This window comes from Lepus europaeus, chromosome 21 (genome assembly GCF_033115175.1).
Source record: "Lepus europaeus isolate LE1 chromosome 21, mLepTim1.pri, whole genome shotgun sequence".
Lineage (NCBI taxonomy): Eukaryota > Metazoa > Chordata > Mammalia > Lagomorpha > Leporidae > Lepus > Lepus europaeus.
In genome coordinates this window covers 18,374,474-18,394,112 of record NC_084847.1, presented here as the reverse complement: position 1 = coordinate 18,394,112, position 19,639 = coordinate 18,374,474, and the positions used below count along the sequence as shown (strand labels likewise).

The 19,639-nt window shown below is 59.2% G+C and overlaps 1 protein-coding gene across 2 annotated transcripts; it reads right to left on the bottom strand.

The window, feature by feature from the left end:
* Nucleotides 1–2,780: 2,780 nt before the first annotated feature.
* SCNN1B (sodium channel epithelial 1 subunit beta) lies at nt 2,781–19,257 on the bottom strand. 2 transcript variants are annotated; one of them, XM_062180637.1, is made up of 12 exons: nt 18,947–19,257; nt 18,121–18,397; nt 16,941–17,131; nt 11,263–11,366; nt 8,965–9,128; nt 8,682–8,789; nt 6,776–6,893; nt 5,839–5,914; nt 5,708–5,765; nt 4,356–4,417; nt 3,429–3,504; nt 2,781–3,161 (listed from the first exon to the last, which is right to left on the bottom strand). In XM_062180637.1, the coding sequence occupies exons 1-12, from the start codon at nt 19,255–19,257 to the stop codon at nt 2,781–2,783; spliced, it is 1,926 nt and encodes a 641-aa protein (XP_062036621.1). The 2 variants fall into 2 exon arrangements, with proteins under 2 accessions (XP_062036621.1, XP_062036622.1); XM_062180638.1 differs by lacking the exon at nt 8,682–8,789.
* Nucleotides 19,258–19,639: the final 382 nt, after the last annotated feature.

Here is a 19,639-nt window from a genome sequence, read left to right as displayed (position 1 = left end):
AGGAGGGGCCGCCCTCTGTGGACTCCCCCAGCGGGGCTGCAGCGCCTCTCCTGGGGCCAGGGGGGCCGCCCTCCATGGAATCCCCCAGCGGGGCCACAGCGCCTCTCCTGGGGCCAGGGGTCCTCCCTCCACAGACTCCCCATCTCCTGCTCCCAGCACAGTGATGCGCTCAGTGTGTCCCAGCCTGACCCACAGGAGCCTCACCTTTGGGCTTCTCCCAGGACCATGAAGGAAGATGTCCCTCACCCTCCCCTCCCCCCCGGGGGGGGGGGAGCTGCTGGGCCAAGGGCATGGATCTGGAACTGCGGGTGGAAAGCAGTGTCTGCAACGAGCTGCCCACAGAGAGAACTTGTTCAAGAGAGTCCTCAACGCAGAAACAGCAGGCCCGAGGGTGCTCTGCACACGACCAGGCCTGAACTCCTGGGCAGGAGCTCATCCGTTCCCTTGCAGCTTACGCCAGCTTAAGGAGCTGATGGAGCCGTCCGCCCCATGGCATCAGACAGGATGCAGTACTCGAGAAAGCCCTGGGCTCTTTTTTTTTTTTTTTTTTAAAGACTTATTTATTTATTTGAAAGTCAGAGTTACACACAGAGAGAAGGAGAGGCAGAGAGAGAGAAAGAGAGGTCTTCCCTCTGCTGGTTCACTCCCCAGTTGGCCTCAATGGCCAGAGCTGTATCGACCTGAAGCCAGGAGCCAGGAGCTTCTTCCGGGTCTCCCATGCGGGTGCAGGGGCTCAACGACTTGGACACTGCTTTCGAGCCTGAGCCCTTATAAGGAACTGGTATTGACACCAAGAACGTAAGACCAGGGTCGCAGCATTGACACTTACTAGAAAAGTGACTTTCCCCCTCTGAACTTTAATTTGCTTACCTGTAAAGTGGGATGCTACCCTTTCTCAGTGGTTATGAGAAAGAAAGAAATAAGACTTGGCCTGGTGCCTGGCATGTGGCAAACGCTTGATACAATGTAGCCATTGTTTAATAACAACAAATGCTAATAGTGTGGTGACAGCCACAGTCAGAGCAGTCAGTGTGGTAATCATAAAAAGTTGCAGCTCCAGCCTGCACAGGAACCTGGCTCTGAACTGGGAAACCCGGCTTCCTCCAGGCCCTCCCTACTTGCCCTGGACTCAGTGGCTGCACCACCATGGGTACCCGAAGGGAGGCCAGGTTTTTCACCTTGCAGACCAAGGAACCCAGGAGATTGGACCAGGAGGGCGGGGCCCCAGAGGCCACATTCTCAACCCAGAGCTCCTTTGTCTCTGGGAGCTGGAGGGGAGATCTGGCACCTGCCAGACCCCATTGTTGGATAACAGCTTCCTGATCTCTTGGGGAGCAATTAGGGTCACCGTGTTTGGCAATGAAGAATACACGACGGGTGGGTGTTTGGTGCAGCATTTGAGACACTGCGTGGGATGCCCACCTCCCATATCGGGGTTTACTACACGGCTGTACTCCTGATTCCAGCTGACCCCAGGAGGCAGCAGGCAATGGCTCAAGTAATTGGGTTCCTGCTGCCCACCTGGGAGACCTGGATTGAGGGGTCGAGTTCTTAGTTCCTGGCTTCCGCCTCAGCCAGGGATCCTTGTGAGCATTTAGGGAGTGAACCAGCAGTTGGAAATTCTCTCTTGACTTAAACACAAATGCACACACAAACTCATGTAAATCTGAATTTCAGAAAAAACAACAAATGATTTATTAGTATATCATGTCCCAAGTACTGCATAGAAGTGCTTATATGAAAAGCATTTGTTATGTCTCCGAAATTCATGTGCATGTGAGCAGCAGCCTGGTATCTCGCATCCCCAGAAGCCAGGCCACTGCCACCCTCAGGTGCGATTCTGCAGGGACCACAGCGGCTCAGGTCCAGGCAGCCAGATTCAAATCCCAGCAACCTGTTCAGCCAGCCACACTGATTGGTTCAGAGACAGGCATGTGACCCAGTTAGGGACCGATGAGTGTCCCCCTGGGAGCTGGAGTATAAGGAGAAGCTCCCCAGGGGAGCAGGGAGGCAGAATCTTTGGGCAATTGAGACCCCCCACCCCAGCTCTGTCCATGCAACGCAGAGAAGTAGGTTGGTGGCACTGGCAAAGTCACGAGGCCACTGCTTCAGGGACAATGCGAAAGGAACTTCAAGAACCAGGAGGAAGAGCGGCTGCTTGACCGGCCTCTGAGACCCTTCCTTGGCCTGACTTTTGCTCTAGAGCCAGGGGGGACGCCCTTCCGTCCCCAGATACGCAGCGGGGCAAAGGACAAGGCCTGACTCAGCTTCTTTTACTTTTATTTTCTAGAACAAAGTAGGTGTCACCCGGCAGGGGCCCACACCTGCTGATCTCTCCTGGTGCCTGTCACGGCCGCCCTCACTGTTGGCAGGGGTCAGCCAAGGCCAGGAAGGAAAAGGGTGGCTGAGTACCGGGAGCAGACGGTGGGGCGTGCCCATGTGCTCATCTCTGAGGCAGAGGGCGACTGGCACGGGGAGTGTGGTGGCCGGCCACCAGGACAGGGCGTGCCGGGGGTCTGTGCATGGGCAGGAACCAGGGGAGAACACAGTGGCTCCATACTATGCCAGCCCGGCAACTCTAGGAAGAAGCCCTCTGCCTGGGATTGGCCAGTTGCCGCTGGCTTCCCTGTAGAGAGAAAGGGGCTCTGAGCTTAGACACCTCCAGTCCTGGCGCAGGGAGAAGGCATCACAAAATGAGACTAAGGACGACGACTGGCCTTGGCTTCTTAGCTTTGAGTTCTCAGGGTCTGAGAACTTCTCAAGGTAGGCGGGGGCGGGGTCTAGACGGCATCACCCTCGCTGTCAGACTCAACCACATCCAGCGGTTGCAGGCGCAGGGAGTCGTAGTTGGGGGGCGGGGTGCCTGGGATAGGTAGGGCCTGCTCGTCGGGGTAGGCCTCAGCGTCGGGGCTGCGGTGGCCTGCATCCGGCTGGAAGCCGAAGTTGGTGTGCGCCTCCACCAGCTCGGCTACGGTGGGCGGGGGGCCGGCGTAGCGAGCCTGGGCTTGCCTCTGCCGCAGGCCCTTGGCCAGGGCCACCAGCTTGATGATGGTGATCCACACGAAGTCAATGATGATCTCGGCAAACTCGATGAGACACAGCACGGAGCCCCCCATCCAGAAGCCAAACTGGCCACCCAGATTGGAGAGCAGCCAGACGATCTGTGGGGGACAGCGGGGGTGGGGGGGAGACGAGGGCCTGTGTGGAGGTGCAGTGCTCCCTTGCCTCCCAGCCCGGTCTCAGGACACCAGCGCCAGGGCTCCCTGGGTGGGCAGGTGGGCGAATGGGGGACCATCTCAGCCCCGGGAAGTCACTCGGGACTGCTGTGGGGACCCTCCCCATCCCCACACAGGGGCTCAAGACACTCCTACTCTCAGGGCACAGGGGTAACGGCCGCGGCTGCGGGGTCCAGAGCCACCCAGACTCACGTTGTTGGCGGCCGATTCCTCGATGGTGCGGTAGTTGAATTCTTGGAAGTAGATGTTGAGTTTGACAACTCCCTTCCTGCAGGGGGCAGCAAGAAGGGCTGGGGTTGCGCCCCACTATCTCCCCCTCCCTGCCCCGGCCACAGCCAGGGGCCTCCCCAGCCCTCTCACGCCCACCTTGGGGAGGGCTGACGTCCACACAAGAACTGCACAGGCTACCCTTTGCAGCCAATGTACTCCACACTCATCCTGTTTCCTCTGCCCAGCCCATGTGCAGTGACCCAGTGCAGGGTCCTGAAGCCTTGCACCAGCACCAGGGCACCTCCTGGCCAAGCGCCCCCACCCCCACCCTTCTGCCTTTGCACCTGTGGTCTGCAGAAAGACCGTGCTGTCTCACTCCTCAGGCTGCTGCCCAAGCCACACCCTCTGCCTGGACACTTTGGCCTCTAACGGCACTGAGCGGTTCATCCCCCTCCTCTTCCTCCTCTCCCCCATTAACTCAGATGTCATCTCCCTCCTTTTCCCTCAAGCAGAGTGAGGCTCCTCCCCCACCATGCTCCTGGGGTGGGGCTTGGACAAACAGCACCTTGAGCTCTGCTATGGCTGTGGCTCCTCCAGACTGACAGAATGTATGGACCTCGTGTCTTAGCCACCAAGCCTGAGTTTGTGTGGGACAGAGGGGTGGGCGGATGTATGATGCGGGGTGGGGGATGAGTGGACAGGTGGGTGTGTGGATAGGAGAACAGGGACCTCCTTGAGGGGGTGCTGCACTGACCCCTGGGCTGTCCTTTCTGGCTGTCACGCCCCAGGCCACCTCCTCCAGGCCTGCCCTGGCTCTGTCCAGTGTGGGATACTGGCTGGGTTAGCTGGCCTCTGTCCGATATCTAGCTCCTCCCCTTTTCTGCCTGCCCTAGCCCCGCCCAGGCTCACCTGCTCAAAGTGACGTTGGTGCTCTGGTCCCGCTCCTGAGATAACACATGGAAGATCCAGTCCTGGAACCCAATCCAGAAGGCAGCTGAAACACGCGGCACCTGCACCCGCCTCCCAGTCATGGCCCCTGGCACCCACGAGGGGGCTGGATTGCTGCCCTGCACTCCCTGAAGCCCCTGGGGGGGACAGGCTAGGACAGGGAGCAGGCGGGAGGGACGATGGAAGCATGGCTGCTGTGAGAGGGGAGAGGGGACTCAGGTGCCCAGCCTCTTCCCCCCAGACCAGCCGTCCTGTCCCACCTTGGGCCCTGCACCTGCTGTTCCCCAGCCCGGAAGCCTCCTCAGCTCTGCCCCCGCTGGCTAGGCCTCAGCCTCCAGGTTTGGGCTCAGAGGCCACCTGTCTTGGGGAGGCCGGCCTTCCCTAACCACTCCGTCTAACGTTTCCCCTTCCTCTCTGCCGTCACCATCACCGTCTCTCCCTCAGGATCGCAGCCTCTGCACTCTCCGCTCCCAGCCAGCACCCCACAGACCCAGGGAACCCACGCAGACTGGGGCACACACACCCGGCCCTGCGTGGGCACACATGCAGCAGTGGCCACACCTTGAAATGACCTAGTTTCTGTGTATGAACAAGGGGTCTTCAAAGGGCTCTCAGAGGGGCCAGCACTGTGGCATAGCAGATAAAGTCAGCATCTGCGCTGCTGGCATCCCATGTGGGCACAGGTTCGAGTCCCTGCTGCTCCACTTCTGATCCAGCTCCCTACTAACGCACCTGGGAAAGCAATGGAGGATGGCCCAAGTGCTTGAGCCTCTGCACCCACGTGGGAATCTCAGAAGAAGTTCCTGGCTCCTGGCTTCGGATCGCCTCAGATCTGGCCATTGAGGCCATTTGGGGAGTGAATCAGTGGATGGAAAATCTGTCTCTTCCCCTCTCTCTGTAAATCTGCCTTTAATAAATTTCTTTATTTTTTTTTTTTGGAAAAAATAAAAGGGGGGTCTTGTGAAATACATCTTGTGGAAAAAAACGATGCAAGGATTTCAAAAAAATTCTCACCAAAAATAAACTTATCTTTGAATACCGGTTTTTCCATGTACATTCTCAAGTCCCCTCTATATCATCTCTCTGACTACCGTGTGGGCTCTGTAAGGCAAGGACTGTGTCTGTCTCACTCACTACTGTCCGGAGCACGTGTCTGTGGGGGTGTTGGTAGAGAAAGGGAGGGGAGAGAGAGAGAGGGAGGGAGGAAGGGAGGGAGAGGGAAAACCCCCGCCACCCCTAAGGTCCCAAACAGCCTGCAGTTCTGGCCCAGCCATGTCCCCAGTGCCAGGAGCTTGGGCGCTTGTCCATCTCACCTCAGAGGCCTCGGAAGGCCAGTCGGCCATGGAGATGGTCATCTTGTACTGGGTGTCACTAGAAGAGAGAAGCCCCGTTGCTGGGCCGCCGGCCCCGCCCCCATGCCCGCAGGCCCCGCCCCCACACTCACTTGCAGGACTCCTTGCACATGCGGATGCACGTCTCTCTCTCGGCCTCGCTCATCCGCAGAGCCAAGTAGCAAGGGGCTGAGGGAGACAGGGAGGGCTCAAGACCTGGAAGGTGGTGTTTAGGGGCCCTCCGCCCGGCTCCCTCTGGGCCCCCTGAGGCCTGTGGTTAAGATGGGGGGGCGTCTCCAAGATTCCTCGCCATGGAGAATCAGCGCCCCCCTCCCCAGCCTGGCCTGGGGATGCTCATCCCAAACAGCCGAGACCCAGCTCGGTGAGGTCTGAGGGTTATGGCGTGTGTGAGGGAACAAGAGCTGGAAGGAAGACAGGCGCCCCTCTCCCCCTGCGTCTCCACCAGGAACACCTGCTGGCCACGCCCCGGGCTCCAGCTCCGCCCCCACTCCCAGTGGGGCTCCTCCTCCTGTGACTCCAGCCTCAAACCCTGGCAGATCCCCGAGGTGATGGTGACAGCAGCTTCCTCACTCTCTCCTGCAGTCCGCCCCAGAGACCCTGGGAGCCCACACACACATGGATGCTCATGCCAAGGATGGACACACTGCCCCGTGCACGCGCATACACACACACACGCGCTCATGCACTAGGGTGCACAGACACCAGCAGCCACTTCCACGAGGACCCACGGAGCGCCTGTGCATTTAGACACACACAGGCACGCTGGAAGACAGGGACACACGCACACGTCTGCGTGCATGGCAGTCATGTGCCAAACTCACACATACACACGGCTGGTCTGCTGCACACAGACGTGCACCCACAGGGACAGTCACTCCCACGCCTGCACGTGCCAAGCACGCGCCGCGGAGAACTCAGGAGAGAGAAGACTGGGTTCCTGCAGTCAGAGGTCTGGGGTGGGGTGTGGCCAGATGGCGTGCCGCTTAGGGGACGCCCCCGACGCTGCACCTGCTCAGAGCCTGCACTCACCCCAGTCCGGGAAGTCCCGGCTGTTGCAGTATTCCTGCCCGCGGGGCAGCGGGTACAGATAATGGCCGCATTGGCAGCTGGCGATCATCTGGGTTTGGAAGCAGGAGTGAAGACAGGCCTGAGGTGGGCGAGAGAGAGCACAACCATGACCAGGGATGACCTCACCCCCTGTGCCTAGGAGAAGGGGTCCAGAGAAGATGAGGTCCAGGCCAAGGGAGCTAGGGAGGGGGGCGGGGCAGAAGAGGAGCCTCCATGGACGAGAGGCCCAGGGGAAATGGACTCCAGTCTTTCCCTCTGGCGCTGTGTAGCAGGTGTTGGGATTCTGCAGGGGCCCTCCGGCCAGGACCCTGGCAGCCCAGGTCTCCCCAGGCAGAGGTGGGACCCCCAGGTGGCGCAGAGAGGGGCTCTTTTCTTGAGGCACCAGAATGTCTCCTGGCGGGGGAGGGGGAAGAGGGGACACCGGCACCCCCCCCAGCCCCGGGGTGGGCTGTGATGAGCATCCCCTCCCTAAGCCCCAGCCTCCCAGGTTTCCAGGTGGTTCTGCCCAGCTATGTGTCCTAGGGGCCAGTTCTTAGCCCTGAGCCTCGGTTGACTCCCGCAAAGCAGGCAGAGTGGCAACCACACCTGCCTGCCCCCAGGGCCAGGAGGATTCAGCCCAAAGCCCATCAACAGAAGCAGCTGTCACTCACGGTTCTCTGCCCGCCCAGTTTCCCAAGCGCTGACGATGGTGGCCGCCTTGCGACAACCCTGGCTGGCCGCCCTCCGTCTCTGACCCTGCCCCACCCGTGGCTTCGTCCCAAGCTGACACATTCTGCTCCTTTCCCTGGTCTGGTGGGCTCCCCGAGGCCAGGAAACCGGGGCCACTGTCAGATTCAACAGCCTGGCCAGGAGGGCCCGGAGCTGGGGCAGGCAGGGGACAGGCCCTGGACTGACACGGGGGCCGGCCCAGGCCTGCTCCTGGCCAGGAGTGGGCGTACGGGTGGGGACAGCTCCTAAGCAAGGCCTTGGTCTTTGATGTGGACAACCGGGAACAAGAACTGAGTTTTCCTGGGCTGGGGCCTCCTTCTCCATGGTCCCCGTCCCCCTGTGCTGCCCCGGCCAGCCGGCCAGCTGGCTGGCTGTCCATCCCTGCCCATCCCTGGGAGGTCTCTCAGAAAGCTCTGTGGCAGCCAGAGAGCAGGGTAGGGCAGCTGGACGGGGCAGGCATGCAGCTGGGATGGAAAACCACACCAGGCTCAGGGTTCCCGGATGCTGTCCCTTCATTATGTCTCAGGGTCCTTATCTACCAAGGCACATCAGGCTGGGGGAGCCATGGCAGTGAGCGGCCATCTCTGCCCGGAGTCAGCTCATGCCCTGTCCCTGTCCAGAGAGGTCAGATCTGAGCCAGGGCTGGGCTCACCGTGGGGGCTCAGGACAAGAGCGCAGCTGGCAGCTCCGGCAAAAGGGATTGAGGGCAGATCTCAGGGGGACTGGCAAGGCATTCACACTGGGGTCTGGTTCCTGAGATGGGCATGATAACGGCTCTACACTTTCAAAGTGCTTGCATAATCTACTCTCATTAGCAGGCCCATAAATGCCACCAATATTAGCATACTGCAGCTTCACGGGGGTAGTTGAAGGGATAAAGTGAAGGTCGCATGTTAGATGTTTGTCTTCTTCTGGGAGACCCCAGAGTGAGATCCCTATAATCTTGGGTGTCCCCAGGGGCACACCTGTCGCAGTGGGGATGAGATGTGACCAGCCCCAGGCCTGCTGAGAGCAAGGACAGTACTGGGCCCACAGCCCCCAGAGCATCCTGAGGCCACCTACAGGAGCCCAGCAGAGCCAGCCTCCCAGGCACCCCAGGCCCTGTGGCTCAGGATGAGGACAGGGACCCTGGGGGCCACGGGGCCTGCAGCAAACCTACCTGGATGGAGTAGGTGGTGTTGTAGCCGCTGTAGAGGTTCTGCACCGGGACGTCAGAGCCGTTTACCGTGCACGGGCTGTAGGGCTCGCCCTTGCGCTGCAGCTTGTCCTGTGTCCCGAAGGGTTGCTCGTGGGTGACCTGGGACGCCCCCTCCCTCCCTTGCCTCCCAGCAAATATTGGCCCAGAGGACGTGAGAGGGGAGGGAGAGCTGCAGGCCCCACGCGCGCCAGAGGGGGCGCCAGAGAGCTCGCCCGCCTGCCTCCCGCCGGAGCCGGGTCCGTACCACCAGCACCCCGATGGACGTCTCCGTCCCCGACATAGCGTCGACGCCCTCCTCGCGGATGAAGGGGTAGGAGCGCTGCTCGTGCAGCATGAGCCGGACGCCGGCCGTGGACGCCAGGAAGGGGACGTAGTCTTCCTGGCCGATGTCCAGGATCAGCTTCAGGCCTGTGGGGGGGAAGGAGGGTCAGGGACTCGCTCCCCCAGGCTGCGGGGGAGACCCCCACCCAGATGTCTACTCCCTCTAACCAAAGGGAGGGCCTGCCAAGAAAGCTGACACCACCTGGGGAGAACCCAGGCCTGGGCCCGCTCCTCCCCGGTGTCCTGTCGCCCCCCATGGTCTCGGTGCTGTCCAGCACGTAGAGCCGAGAGGCACAGCCCTGCCCTGCCCACCTCTGCCCTCAGCAACCGCAGGGCTGCCTGGTTCCTTCCTGCCTCGGGGCCTCCACCAGTGGTGTTCCTCCACCTGGAATGCTGTTCCCTGCCCCCTCCCTTCACCTGGAATCTCCCGCGCTTTCTGCAGACCCCAGCCCAGGGCCCTCACTGAACCCCCGCCTAGCCTGGGGCGCTTCCTTCTGAGCTGGGCCTCCATCCTGCAACGCTCCTCCCACGAGCTGGTCCACAGGGCTACTTTCCCGGGGTCCCGAGCTGCACCCCGTGGCCAGGCCGATGCGGGCTGACGGCTGCTGAGCGTTTGCCGCCTGCGGGCTACGGCGCAGAGCGCCTTTTTCTGGGTGCTCTCCTGCAGTGAGAGCCGCAGGAGGTCGGGGCGGTTGCTACCCCCCTTTGACAGCTGAGGACACTGAGGCACAGGGCGGGACTTCGTCCGAGGCCGCTCAGTAGGGAAGCAGAGTGCCGGGGTTCAACTATGAGGGCCTTCCCAAGAGCTAAGCTCGGCGTGTGACTCCTCTGCTGGACTCTGGTACCGGCATTGCCTCGGTGAAGAGGGCGGGGCCAGCACCTGGGCACAGGGCTGGGGGAGCCCAAGGCTGGGGGGAAGGGCAGTGGCCCCTTGGTGGGCGGGGGAGGTCAGGAGCTGACCGGGGAAGGCTTCCTGGCCCCTGCCCAGCGCCCAGCCTCGCCAGCCACAGCCGCAGGAGACACCAGCCTGGAGCGAAGGGGGCTGTCACCCACCACTCCCCACCCCCTCGCTTCTACTTCTCTGTGACTCTCTCTCTTCAAGAACTGCGCAGCAGGGGCTGGTGTCAGTGAGTTAAGCAGCCACCTGGGACCCCAGAGCCTGTGTGAGCACCCATTGGAGTCCTGGCTACTTCACTTCCAATCTAGCTCCTGCTAATGGGACAGGGAGGGCCACCAGAGAATGGGCCAGGTGCTTGGGAGACTTGGATGGAGCTCCTGGCTCCTGGCTTTGGCTTGGTTCAGCTCTGGGCGTTGCAGGCATTTGGGGAGTGAGCCAGCCAGCAGGTGGAAGATATTTCTCTCTCTCTCTCTCTCTCTCTCTCTCTCTCTCCTTCTCTCCCTCTAGCTGTCAGTCTGCCTTTCAAATAAATAAATTTTTTTTTAAGAACTGTGCAGCAGAGGGGCTAAGAGAAGAGTGAGGTCCAGTGCCACTTCAGTACTGGGGACCTTGGGCACAGTACTCCGTTTGTAGCAGTGTTTCTCAGAATATTCCAGGCAGATACTATGTGCTGTGCTGTGTGTGTGTGCTGTGTGTGTGTGCACTATGATGTGTGACTGTATACGCCTCTGCAGGGGGTTGATTTCAGGACCCCCGTCAAAGGTGGTGATGCTCAAGTCCCTTATGTAAAACAGTGTAGTGTTTGCATAGAACTTACTCAACATTCCCAGATACTTTGAATCACCTCCTGGCTACTCAGCATACCTAATACAGTGTACATGGCAGGTGCACAGTTGTTATATGTGCTGTTTAGGGAGTAACAGTAAGAAAAAGGTCGGTCCCGGGGCGCACTTTTTCTTCCTGAATGTCTTCTATCTGCAGCAGGTTGGGTCTAGCAGGTGTGGAATCCCTGGGTAAAAAGGCCAGGTGTGCTACTCCCCGCGTGGGGGATCTGACTTTGAGAGAAGAAATCCCAAGCTCAGAATGACCTAGTGTGTCCGTGGTGGGGGTGGGATGTGGCCTGGGCATAGCAGCTGGAGCCCTTGGCCATGACACTGCATTGGTCAGCAAATCGGGAACCTCAGGGCCTGCCCAGGGATTCGAGGAAGGGAAAGGCGGAGCCAGCGCCTGGCCCCACCCCTCACCGCAGAGCCTCTGTCTTGGCCACGCCTCTCCGAGCTCCCCTCGGCCCCGCCCCCACAGATGCTCCAGCCCCAGACTCACCAAATTCGGTCCCCGGGTTGGCCGAGGGCAGCGCCTTCTCCGTCATGCCCCAGTTGAAGACGTAACAGTTGCCGTAATCCGGATAGAAGATGGACGTGAAGTTCCTGAAAGAAACACCGTGGCCGTGAGCAGACAGGGTGGTCACAGACCGGAGCGGTCAGCCGCCACCTGCCCTCTGTGACTGCTCCCAGGCCCAGGAAGGGGGAGGCGGCAGCAGCCAGAGAGACCAGAAGGGGGTCTTTTTGGGGTAACGGCTCTGCTCTCTGAATGAGCTGTTGTTTTAAAATTACATATTTTATTTATTTATTTCAAAGGCAGAATTCAAGAGAGACAGAGACCTTTAGCTGCTGGTTCACTCCCCAAATGGCTGCAGAGGCTGGGACTCTGCCAGGCTGAAGCCAGGAGCTGGGATCTCCATCCTGGCCTCCCACATGGGTGACAGGGGCCCAAGCACTCGGGCCATCTTCTGCTGCTTTCCCAGGTGCTGTAGCAGGGAGCTGGATCGGAAGAGGAGCAGATGGAACTGAGGGCGGCACCCAGCTGGGAGGCTGGCATCCCAGGCAGTGGTTTAATCCGCTGTGCCCCAGTGCCAGCCCCAGCTGTGAGAACTGTGATCTGCCTCGTGTCCCCCAGCTCCCAACGATGTCCCTGTCCTTGTCCGAACCCCAAAACCCACTGTATGTGGCCTTCTCTGGAACAAAGGTGTTTGCAGATCTAACTCGGGATCTCGAAATGCGATCATCTTGGATTACCCAGGGGGCCCTAAATCCAAGGCAGGTGTCCTTGTAGGAGCAGAAGGGGAAAAGACAGAGATGCTGAGAGGCCCACGTGCAGACGAGAGCTGAGGTGCACAGGTGCGAGCGGGGAGGCCACCATGGGCTGGACGAGGCGAAGGACAGTGCCCTGGTGCCCTCCGAGGGAGCCCCGCCCCACCCCATGTCTTCCTGCTGCACCCTGGCCCCTGTGGGACCATAGGTGTCTACTCTTGGTGTTCGTGAGCTGTGGCCGCCACAGGAAGCTCACGCAGGCCCTAAGAGCAAAAAGGGCAGCGCCAGTGTTTGCTCAAGGAGCCGCTGGGGTACAGAGAGGTGGGGACGCAGGCACGGAGAGGCATGGGCCGGGGCGGAGGCGGCCAAGGCCAGTGAGAGGCTGAAGAACTCCACACAGCTCCCAGCTTATGTCCTGGAACTGTTCCTAAGAAGTTCATTTAACACCATCACCACCAAGTGCTCTGTAAAGCTGTCCACTGGGGCAGGCGTTGGGCCTTGTGTGTGTGTTTTAATTTGGTTTTCAAAATATTTTATTTATATGAAAGGCAGAGTTACAGAGAGGGAGGGAGAGACAGAGATCTTTTCCATCTGCTGGTTCACTCCCCAAATGGCCACAACAGCTAGGGCTGGGCCAGGCTGAAGCCAGGAGCCAGGAGCCAGGAGCCTTCTGGATCTGCCATGTTGGGGCAGGGGCCCAGACCCTTAGGCCATCTTCTGCTGCTCTCCCAGGTGCATTGGCAAGGATCTGGGTCCGAAGTGGAGCAGCTGGAATCGAACCAGCACCCATGTGGGATGCCAGTGTCGCAGCGGTGGCGTTACCCACTTTATCACAACACTGGCTCCATGCCTAGTGGTTTTGACCCTGCGTGGGACACATGCACCTCCTTATCATTGTGCCTGGGTTCAAGCCCTGGCTGTGCCCTCAATTCCTGCTCCCTGCTAGCGTGCACCCTGAGAGGCAGCAGGTGATGGCTCAAGTGCTTGGGCCCCTGCCACCCACGTGGGAGACCTGGTTTGGGTCCCGGACTCCTGCCTGGCCTAGTCTTGGTTATTGCCAGTATTTGGGGAGCGAACCAGCCAATGGGAGATCTTTCTCTCCCTTTCAACTAATAAAATATATTAAAAATATGTTTTAATGCTCTTTATCTTTCGCAGGTACAACCTGAATTATTTATAGACAGAGACACTGGTGTCTGGGACACGCAGCAGAATAGGGAAACGGGTCCCAGTTGCTGGGGTTGGTGGTGGACCCAGGTAGGTGCACCCAATTCCGGTCTATGCGTGTGTTCTCAAGTCTCCATAATAAAACAGCTTTGAAAAAAACATCCTTTGGTGTTTTTCGTTTATTGTTCTTTTTTTATTTACTCAAAGCAGAAAGCAATGGGAACAAGAACATCAAATGGTGCAAAAAAGTCAACCACACACGGGCTCATCTTTTCCAGGGGCGGGGAACGGCCAGCCCTGGGAGATCACTTGGTCTGGCACTTGAAATTCTATAGCAGACTCCTTTCAAGCTGCCCATTTTATGTGGCCTGCAAATGATGCTATAAATCTCCATTTAGCCTCTGGCAGAAAAAAAAGGGGGTTCCCCACCCCATTAGGCCTTATATTCAACAAGCGTTCACTGAGCCATTTGATGGGCCAGCCCGGGCTGAATATTCTGGACTGGACTACCTTAAACCCCCTTATGCCTCAAAGTCACCCCAGGAATGAGGTGTGAGTTTCCCAATTTTCCCATAAGGAAACAAATTCCTGTGTCACACCCTCAGGGCCCAGCACAGGCTGTGACGGCCAATCAGGGAGCTGACCCCAGCTCTGCCGCTGCCTGATGGGTCTGAGACGCTTACTCAAGCTCGGAGCTTGGGTTTCCTCCAAGGCGGAAGAGGAATCAGGAAGAAAACACACTTCTTCACCCAACAAACACCTGCTGAGGCGGGCAGCCGGCCGGAGACACGGAAGACAAGACAGGGCTGTCCTTCCGGCCTGCTCTGTGCTGGACACAGAGCCCCAGCAAATGCCTCCTTTCAGCGTGGAGCTCCAGCCTGACCCCTCGCTCCATCCCCGAAACTCCCACCTTGGCCCGAGCCACCAGGGCCTCACACCCCGATTCCTGCAGGAGCCTCTGCCTCCCCAACTGCTTCCCCGTGGCCAGTGGCCAGGGCGATGGCCACATTCGGGAGCCACACGGTGCTCGCCCTTGCTCTGAGCGCCCCCAGGGCTCCTGTGGCTCACAGAGCACTGGCAGTCTCCTTACCTTGGCTTTCGTCTGCTCATTCAACATGTTTCCAGCCTCAAGGCCTTTGCACCTGCTGCTCTTGTGTCTGGAATATTCTCTCATCGGCCTCACCCTTCGGGTGTCATCTGCTCTGAGGCCTCCTGTGAGTGCCCATCCCCCCCATGTGAAGTGCTATACTCTCTGCTGGTTCGCAGTACTCGGTTCCTACTGGTAAGGTTGTGGCTTGCATATGGTTTGAGGGTGGCCCCCGAAGGGTATTGAGCTGGAAGGCTGGCCCCTAGGGTGGTGACTTGGAAGTTGTTGGCATTTTTTTTTTTTTTTTTTGACAGGCAGAGTTAGACAGTGAAAGAGAGAGACAAAGGTCTTCCTTCCATTGGTTCACTCCCAAATGACTGCTACGGCCGGCGTGCTGCACCGATCCAAAGCCAGGAGCCAGGTGCTTCCTCCTGGTCTCCCATGTGAGTACAGGGCCCAAGGACTTGGGCCATCCTCCACTGCACTCCCGGGCCACAGCAGAGAGCTGGCCTGGAAGAGGAGCAACTGGGACAGAATCTGGCACCCCAAGAGGGACTAGAACCTGGGGTGCCGGCGCTGCAGGCAGAGGATTAGCCTAGTGAGCCGTGGTGGTGGCCAAGGTGGTGGCACCTTTAAGAGGTGAGGTCACTGCCCTCAGAGGGAACCGATGCAGGCCTTTAGGGGACACCAGTTGGCAAGCGCAGCCCGTGCCTGCTCTCTGACCTCCCATCCTGCCATAGGATCCCTCCCTCTCCCACAGAGATGCCAACCACTGTGCTGGCACCGTGTTGTCTGGACTTCCAGCTGCCAACTCGGTGAGCTAAAAATAACCTCCTTTTCCTTATGAAGCACCTGGCCTCAGGTGTTCGGTTCTAGCAAAGGAGAATGACAAGGGAAAGGGGACAGGCTTCCCTCCTGAACCCCTCCATGGCTACTTGCTCATTCCCTTGATTGCCTACAAAGTGCTTTGACCGTTCTTAATGGTAGAGAAGTGTGTGTGTGTGTGTGTGTATGTCACGGTTCCTACCCGTTGCAGTGTAATGGCATCCTCCTGATGAACGTCAGGTGTGTCAGCTGCCTCCCCCTGTCGAGTGCAAGCTCACGGAGGGCATGTGACCTCGTCCCCCGGAGGAGAAGGGCTCAGAGGTCACGAGCACAGCTCCAGGAGCCTGTTGGAAGCTGAATTCCAGCTCAGCTGCTTGCTCATCGCCGCTCCGCGCTCGCCGTCTCCGTGTGCAACGCGGGCTAATGACAGCTCCCGCCCCCCAGCACCGAGATGAGGGCTCCACGCCTAGCACCCGCCCACTCCCCAGAACTCCCAGCCGCTGCTGTCCGTTCACCCCTCTGCGGCATTCTTCCCATCAACCCCAAGCCCAGGTGAGAGCACTTCCTGTGAAACACCTGAGCGGTGCTCCTCCACTGTCAAGGTCACGCACACAGGAAGGCTGAGAAATTGCCAGACTAAGGAGGCACAAAAGCCAATGCAGGGGCTGGCGCTGTGGCGTACGGCACCGGCATCCCCTGTGGGCACCAGTTCCAGTCCTGGCTGCTCCTCTTCCGATCCAGCTCCCTGCTAATGCACCTGGGAAAGCAGTGGAGGATGGCCCAAGTCTCACCCACGTGGGAGACCCAGAAGAAGCTGGTTCCTGGTTTTGAATCAGCCCAGCTCTGGCCATTGCAGCCATTTGGGGATCGAACCAGCGGGTGGAAGACCTCTCTCTCTCTGTCTCTCCTTCTCTCTGTAACTCTGCCTTTCCAGGCTGGGACAGGAAGTGCCCACTGGGAAGAGCTGAGGAAATCCGGGTAAAGTGCTGAGTTCAGTTCACAGGGAAGGGCCGGTGCTGGACAAGTTACCATGGCGACAGCAGGTGTTAGCAACGGAGGAAGCTGGGTGGGGGTCTTAGGGGACTTTGCCTTGGCAACGTTCCTGTAAATCTACAGGTACCCCCACGATAAGCAGTATCTTTGTTCAGAAGCTCCTACAGTGGTGGGCATTGGCTTAGCAGGTAAGCTGGCGATTAGGACGCCCACATTCCATGTCTGAGCGCCTGGACTCCTGATGCCAGCTTCTTGCTCACGCCCCACCCGGGAGGCAGAGGTGATGGCTCAAGTAGTTGGGTCCCTGCCACTCATGTAGGAGATCCCCAGCTGAGTTCTGGGCTAGCTTCAGCCTGGCCTCTGGGCATTTGGGAGGTGCACCAGCAATTGGAAACTCTTTTTTTCTCTCTCTCTCTGCATTGCAAAACGAATGAGTGAATTTTAATCTCATACAATGTTTACTGTGCCCCAGACAATGCTCTAAGCACTGGATGTACATTAACTCATTTAACCACTGCACCAGCGCTGTTCCCATTTTCCAGATGAGAAAACTGAGGTGCAGAGAGGCTAAGCAGGGTGGCCAACATCACAGAGAGCTGGCATTCAAACCCAGGCAGTCGGGGCCGGGGTCCGAAGACGGTTCCCCTTTCCCCAATGCTGCAGCTGCCGCCTCTTGGGCATGTCGGAGAGGGAGAGGAGGGGGCCAGCACACAGCACAGCCCCCTGAGCTCCCGGGCACACGCTGCGGTGCTGCCTCCATGCAAGCTGACACACGGAGGTGACCTGACACACAGCTGCCCCGGGGCAGGCCGGGCGGGCCTGGGGCGGAGGGCGCTCACCGGTAGCTACAGGGCTCTGCCCCGAACAGGCAGGCCAGGATGAGCCGTTCCGCGGAGTAGCCCATCTCCACCAGCTCCCGCTGCGGCACTTGCGAGAAGATGTTGGTGGCCTGCAGGGCGTACCACTCGGTCACGGCCTGGGTAGCGCTGGTGAAGTTCCGGAATGTGCACGAGGTCCCGTTGAGGCTGCACTGCAGGGGTCAATGGGGGCTCCCGTGGGTGCGGGGGCTGCTGGCAGGGCCCCAGCATCCGCCTGTCCCTCCTCCCCCAGGTACCCAGCAGGGCAAAGAGGAGTGCTCTGGGCTGCCCACCTGGGCACTGGGAAACCGGCCAGCCAACACTCCCGCTCACTAAGGGGCCTCACCCGACGCTGATCCTCAGAATCACAAGGGAGCCTACCGACAATGCAGATTCCTAGGCCCAGGCCCAGAACTGCACACTCAGACCCCCCTGGAGTGAGGCCCCGGGGGTCCTGAGACACAGTTGTCCCTTGACAAGGGACGGTGACACACAGCTATGGCCGCTCATCCGCCCGGCAATTCGTGCCCCTGCCTTGTGACAAACAAACCTGGGTCCTCCTCCCACCCTTCCCCCTGTCTCAGCCCCTGACCCCGCCCCAAGCTCCAGAGCACGTGACCCAGGGCTGGCCAATCGTGGGAGCCTGTCTGCCCTCCGGTCCACAGTGATTGGTTGGGAGGTGAGCACGTGACCTGAGGGGTCCGTGCCGAGGACTGTTGCTGTAGCTATGGACACAGAGGAGGTTTGTTTTCTGGAGAGACTGCTGAGCTGCTGGGATGCGGGCCTGGCCCTGACAAGGGCCGTCCATGTGGACAGAGCCTGCCAGAGGCTGAAATCGATGGAGAGGAAAGCTGGAGCAAGATGGGCAGAGATGCCGTCCTGATGACAGTGCTGGAACACCTGGATCCAGCCACACCTGAACCCAACAGACCTCTGGACTTCTCAGTTCTGTGACCCAGTGAACTCCCTGTCTTGTTTAAGCTAGATGAGCTGGGTCATCACCTGCATCCACACTGACCGTGTCTATTTTTGAAAAAGCTTTGCAAATGCACAAAGTAGGCACTGGCTTCCTCCAGCAAGACTTGCATCGTTAAAGCAAAGAAACTCCCGCCAGCCTCGCTGGATGGAGCCCATTGCTGGAAGTGCGCCGAGGACCACTTACTAATCTCATGGCCACTTTACACCCCTGGGCATTGCAGGCCCCTCGTGGCGCCGGGCCGCTGCTTGCCGAACCGGTGGGGTCGTTGGCAAAGAGGTCGAGGACCACTGGGTGGTGGGGGTCGCGCTCATCGATGAGGACCAGGGGTGTGTAGTTCCACGTGGAGAGGTTCATGGCCGCGGTGGTGTTGGCCTGGCGTGACTCGGGAGCCAGGATCCTCGCCAGGACCGCCTCCATCAGCTCATCCAAGTCCTTGAGCAAATGTCTGACTTTGGAATACCTGGAGGGGGAGAGGCTCATCAGGAGCAGCCACTGGAAAGTGGGAGCCCTTTTGCTCCTCTACGCCTAGGAATGTCCTACACGGCGTCAAGCCAGCCAGCCAGCCAGCCAGCCACCGTGCATCCCTCTGGCCTTCCATCATGCAATCACTCATTCAGCACCCAGTGTTCAATGAGCACCCACTGTGCACCAGGCACAGGCAGCTCAGGAGCAAACAAGACAGGCCAGGTCTCTTGTGGCTTTCTCCTCGTGGAGAGTGTTCGCTACTGCATTTTCAGAGCCTGGCATACACAGCAGGTGCTCCGTGAACGGGGACCCCAGAGAGGTGTTTGAGGTTCTCTTTAAGCCTAGGAAGCTTATGAATTTGGGATCCTGTTGCAAAGGGGTGAAAGCAAAGAAGGAAGAAAAAAAAGAAGGGGAGAGAGAGAGAGAGAGAGAGAGAGAGAGAGAGAGAGAGAGAGAGAGGTGGGGGGAAACAGGAAAGAAGGAGAAAGGAGAGACAGCGAAAAGCCAGCCCCGAGGCCAGCTGTGCACTCCCAGGACCACCTACCGGAAGGGGCTGGCATTGCAGATGGTGACGGCGGGGAAGTCCATGGCCTTGAAGCCCATGGAGAGGGAGACACTGACCTCCCAGCTCAGGTAGGTCTTGATGAAGACGCCCCACTGCCAGCAGACGAGCGAGGCGAAGAGCAGCGTGATCAGGAACCACATGGCCTTCTTCTTGGGCCCCTCGCGGATGATGCGCTTGGGGCCGTGGGTGTTGGTGTTGTCGCAGTACCACACCAGCAGCTCCTTATAGGTGTAGCCGGGGCCCTTCTGCAGCCGGTGCAGGCACTTCAGCAGGTACTTTTTCACGTACATTGTGGTGCCTACAGAGAGAGACCCGGCGAGGTCACGTCAGACAGGACACCGGCCTCCACCGCGTGGATGCCCCAGTCATGGTCATGGCCAGAGATGGGGCAGCGTATCCCAGCTCACCCACCCCCACCCTTCCTTCTGCCTTCTATGACCATCCATCCATCTGCCCATCCACTCATCCAGCCAGCCAGTTACTCACTCCCGCATCCAGCCAGCCAGCCAGCCAGCCAGCCAAAAAGCATTTATTAAATATTTAAAGGGGCCAGCATTGTGGCACAGTGGGTTAAAGCCCCAGCCTGTGGTGCTGGCATTCCATATGGGTGCCGGTTTGAGTCCTGGCTGCAACACTTGGGATCTGGCTCCCTGCTGGTGCACCTAGGAAAGC

Excerpts from the sequence above, each read along its gene's own strand:
- SCNN1B (XM_062180637.1), bottom strand. The coding sequence starts at position 19,257 with ATGTACGTGAAAAAGTACCTGCTGAAGTGCCTGCACCGGCTGCAGAAG. Across the intron at positions 9,129-11,262 it reads CAACCCGGGGACCGAATTTG|GCCTGAAGCTGATCCTGGAC; the intron begins GTGAGTCTGGGG and ends TCCCCCCCACAG. Across the intron at positions 3,162-3,428 it reads AGGAATCGGCCGCCAACAAC|ATCGTCTGGCTGCTCTCCAA; the intron begins GTGAGTCTGGGT and ends TGTCCCCCACAG.